The following is a 4,710-nucleotide window of genomic DNA, read 5'->3' as shown; positions in this document are numbered from 1 at the left end:
ACTCTGTGAATCTCTTTGGGTATTCCAGACTGTGGAGAAAAGTTAGGGAACTGATTCCTGGTTAGATCTGTCTCTCTCCTTTTGACCCATCCTCTTCTCCTCCTGGTCACCTCTATCTCCTTCCTCCTCTTCTCTTCTCTATGCAACTCCATGAACCTCTCAGGGTGTTCCAGGCTGTGAAGAGCACATAGGGATTTGATTACTGGCTAGATTGCTCTCGCCCCTTTTGATTCCCCCTCTTCTTCTCCTGGTCACCTCTATCTCCCTCTTCCCTCTTCTCTTCTCCATGTAACTCAGAGAACCTTTCTGGGTGTCCGTCATTGTGGAGAATCGTTCCTCCACTAACCTAGATGTTTTATCATCAGTGCTCTGTGGATGGAGAAGTCTTGAGACTACTGTAAGAATAAGACTGAAAACCAGAGGCAGGAGGCTTAAGTCCAAAACCTGAGAACACCAGAGAACTCCTGACTCCAGGGAACATTAATTGATAAGAGCTCATCCAGCTCAAACCCAAAGATGCCGCCAGAAAGAAGGCGCCGAGTGAGACAGGACCGTAAGACCCAAGCGAGGCCAGACGGGAGAGCCGGAGAGCGATGGGGCGGGCCGCCCCGAAAAGCTGCCCCCTCATGCCAGCGAAAGTCGCTGGCCTGGCGGCGCGCGGCGGCCGCTGCAATCTCAGTTGCCTCGGAGGAGGAGAAACGGCTCCGACTGCGGAACTGTCTCACGCTAGAGGAGGACAAGCCGGCAGTAGAGCGGTGCCTGGAGGAGCTGGTCTTCGGCGACGTGGAGGACGACGAGGACGCGCTATTGCGGCGTCTGCGGGGCCCGCAGGTTCAAGTACAGGAAGACTCAGATGACTCAGAAGTGGAGAAGGAAGCAAAAGATAATTTTCCACCTCAAAAGAAACCAGTTTGGCTGGATGAAGAAGATGAAGATGAGGAGATGGTTGACATGATGAGCAATCGTTTTCGGAAAGATATGATGAAAAATGCCAACGAAAATCAACTTTCAAAAGATGAGCTTCAAAAGAGACTTAAAGAAGAATTTCAGCATGCTATGGGGGGAGTACCTGCCTGGGCAGAGGCCAGTAAGTGGAAAACACCTTCAGATGATGAAAGTGAAGAGGATGAAGATGATTTGTTGCAAAGGACTGGGAATTTCATATCCACATCTACATCTCTTCCTAAAGGAATCCTAAAGATGAAGAACTGCCAACATGCTAATGCTGAACATCCTACTACTGCTCGGATCTCATCTGTGCAGTTCCATCCTCGTGCACAGGTTGTGATGGTCGCTGGACTAGATAATGCTGTATCCCTGTTTCAGGTTGATGGAAAAACAAATCCTAAAATTCAGAGCATCTATTTGGAGAAGTTTCCAATCTTTAAGGCTTGTTTTAGTGCTAATGGAGAAGAGGTTTTAGCCACGAGCACTCACAGCAAGGTTCTTTATGTCCATGATATGCTGGCTGGAAAGCTAATTCCTGTGCATCAAGTAAGAGGTTTGAAAGAGAAGATTGTGAGGAGCTTTGAAGTTTCCCCAGATGGGTCCTTCCTGCTTATAAATGGTGTTGCTGGATATTTTCATTTGCTGTCTATGAAGACGAAAGAGCTAATTGGTAGTATGAAAATTAATGGGAGGATTGCAGCATCCACATTCTCTTCAGATAGTAAGAAAGTATATGCATCTTCAGGGGATGGGGAAGTTTATGTTTGGGATGTGAACTCTAGAAAGTGCCTTAACAGATTTGTTGATGAAGGCAGTTTATATGGATTAAGCATTGCCACATCTAGGAATGGACAGTATGTGGCTTGTGGTTCTAATTGTGGAGTGGTAAACATATACAATCAAGATTCTTGTCTCCAAGAAACAAACCCAAAGCCGATAAAAGCGATAATGAACTTGGTTACAGGTGTTACTTCTCTGACCTTCAATCTTACTACAGAAATCTTGGCAATTGCTTCAGAAAGCATGAAAGACGCAGTCAGACTGGTCCATCTTCCTTCCTTTACAGTATTTTCAAACTTCCCAGTTGTTAAAAAGAAGAATATTTCTCTTATTCATACCATGGATTTTTCTCCCAGAAGTGGGTATTTTGCCTTGGGCAATGAAAAGGGGAAGGCCCTGATGTATAGGTTGCATCATTACTCAGACTTTTAAAAAGATTATTCAAAATCCAGTTGAGCCACAAGAAAAACCCATGCTGAAATCTCAGAGACTTTCCAGAATGTGTGATAATATATAGATAATGATATATTGAGTCAGATGTGCTTTTCTTAAGTTACTAGGAATGTTTTAATAAACTCACAGTAACTTTTGTTTGAAAAAAAAAAAAAAAAAAGAGCTCATCCAAAAGCCTCCATACCTACACTGAAACCAATCTCCACCCAAGAGCCAGAGCAGTCATACCAGCAACACAGGAACATAGCCCTGAACTTTAATATACGGGCTGCCCAAAGTCACACCAAACCCACAGACATCTCAAAACTCATTACTGGACACCTCATTGCACTCCAGAGAGAAGAAATCCAGCTCCACCCATTAGAACACCAACACAAGCTTCCCTAACCAGGAAACGTTGACAACCCACTCATCTAACCCCACCCACAGGGAGGAACCTCCACAATAAAGAGGAACCACAAACTGCCAGAATACAGAAAGGCCACCCCAAACACAGCAATCAAAACAAGATGAAAAGGCAGAGAAATACTCCGCAAGTAAAGGAACATAACAAATGCCCACCAAACCAGAAAAAGGAGGAGGAAATAGGGAGTCTACCTGAAAAAGAATTCAGAATAATGATAGTAAAAGTGATCCAAAATCTGGAAAACAAAATGGAGTTACAGATAAATAGCCTGGAGACAAGGATTGAGAAAATGCAAGAAATGTTGAACAAGGATCTAGGAGAAATAAAAAAGAGTAAATCAAAATGCAATAAATGAGATCAAAAATACTCTGGAGGGAACAAAGAATAGAATAACTGAGGCAGAAGATAGGATAAGTGAGGTAGAAGATAGAATGGTGGAAATAAATGAAGCTAAGAGGAAAAAAGAAAAAAGAATTTTTAAAAATGAGCACAACCTACGAGACCTCTGGGACAATGTCAAACGTCACAACATTTGAATCATAGGAGTCCCAGAAGAAGAAGACAAAAACAAAGCATGAGAAAATACTTGAGGAGATAATAGTTGAAAACTTCCTAAAATGGGGAGGGAAATAGATACCCAAATCCAAGAAACCCAGAGAGTCCCAAAAAGGATAAACCCAAGGTGAAATACCCCAAGACACATATTAATCAAATTAACAAAGATCAAACACAAAGAACAAATATTAAAAGCAGCAAGGGAAAAACAACAAATAACACACAAGGGGATTCCCATAAGGATAACTGCTGATCTTTAAATAGAAACTCTTCAGGCCAGAAGGGAATGGCAGGACATACTTAAAGTGATGAAAGAGAAAAACCTACAACCCAGATTACTGTACCCAGCAAGGATCTCATTCAAATATGAAGGAGAAATCAAAAGTTTTCAGTTCAGTTCAGTTCATTCATTCAGTCGTGTCCAACTCTTGGCGACCCCATGAATCGCAACATGCCAGGCCTCCCTGTCCATCACCAACTCCCTGAGTTTACTCAAACTCATTTCCATCGAGTTGGTAATGCCATCCAGCCATCTCATCTTCTGCTGTACCCTTCTCCTCCTGCCCACAGTCCCTCCCAGCATCAGAGTCTTTTCCAATGAGTCAACTCTTCTCATGAGGTGGCCAAACTATTGGAGTTTCAGCTTCAGCATCAGTCCTTCATATGAACACCCAGGACTGATCTCTTTTAGGATGGACTGGCTGGATCTCCTTTCAGTCCAAGGGACTCTCAGACAAGCAAAAGCTGAGAGAATTCAGCACCACCAAACCAGCTATTCAACAAATACTAAAGGATCTTCTCTAGACAAGAAACACAAAAAAGGTGTATACACTCGAAGCCAAAACAACAAAGTAAATGGCAACATAATTACCTTAAATGTAAATGGTTTGAATGTCCCACCCAAAAGACAAATACTAGCTGAATGGATACAAAAACAAGACCCCTATACATGCTGTCTGCAAGAAACCCACCTCAAAACAAGGGACACACACAGACTGAAAGTGAAGGGCTGGAAAAAGATATTTCATGCAAATGGAAACCAAAAGAAAGTGGAGTAGCAAAACTCATATCAGATAAAATAGACTTTGAAATAAAGGCTGTGAAAAGAGACAAAGATGACAGTACATGATGATCAAAGGATCAATCCAAGAAGAAGATACAACTATAATAAATATATATGCACCCAACATAGGAGCATGGCAATATGTAAGGCAAATGCTAACAAGTATGAAAGGGGAAATTAACAATAACAAAATAATAGTGGGAGACTTTAATAACCCACTCACACCTATAGATAAATCAACTAAACAGAAAATTAGCAAGGAAACAAAAACGTCAAATGATACAACGGATCAGTTAGACCTAATTGATATCTGTAGGACATTTCACCCCAAAACAATGAATTTCACTTTTTTCTCAAGTAAACATGTAACCTTCTCCAGGATAGATCACAACCTAGGCCATAAATCTAGGCTTGGTAAATTCAAATAAATTGAAATCATTCCAAACATCTTTTCTGATGACAATGCAGTAAGATTAGATGTCGACTACAGGGGAAAAAAAACTAT

General features: G+C 41.7%; 1 protein-coding gene across 1 annotated transcript; it reads left to right on the top strand.

Annotated features, from left to right (window-relative positions):
* The first annotated feature begins 509 nt into the window (after window positions 1-509).
* Window positions 510-2,335, top strand: LOC133050896 (U3 small nucleolar RNA-associated protein 18 homolog). The gene has a single exon (XM_061135188.1). It carries the CDS (start codon window positions 517-519, stop codon window positions 2,158-2,160), a length of 1,644 nt encoding a protein of 547 aa, XP_060991171.1. The 5' UTR covers window positions 510-516; the 3' UTR covers window positions 2,161-2,335.
* The last annotated feature ends 2,375 nt before the right edge of the window (window positions 2,336-4,710 follow it).

The sequence above is a fragment of the Dama dama genome, chromosome 33 (genome assembly GCF_033118175.1).
Source record: "Dama dama isolate Ldn47 chromosome 33, ASM3311817v1, whole genome shotgun sequence".
Taxonomy (NCBI): domain Eukaryota; kingdom Metazoa; phylum Chordata; class Mammalia; order Artiodactyla; family Cervidae; genus Dama; species Dama dama.
Note: the sequence above shows the minus strand (reverse complement) of the source record. Positions and strands in the feature narration are given on the sequence as shown.

Bases quoted from the DNA above. Each gene is read 5' to 3' on its own strand.
- LOC133050896 (XM_061135188.1), top strand. From the start codon at position 517: ATGCCGCCAGAAAGAAGGCGCCGAGTGAGACAGGACCGTAAGACCCAA.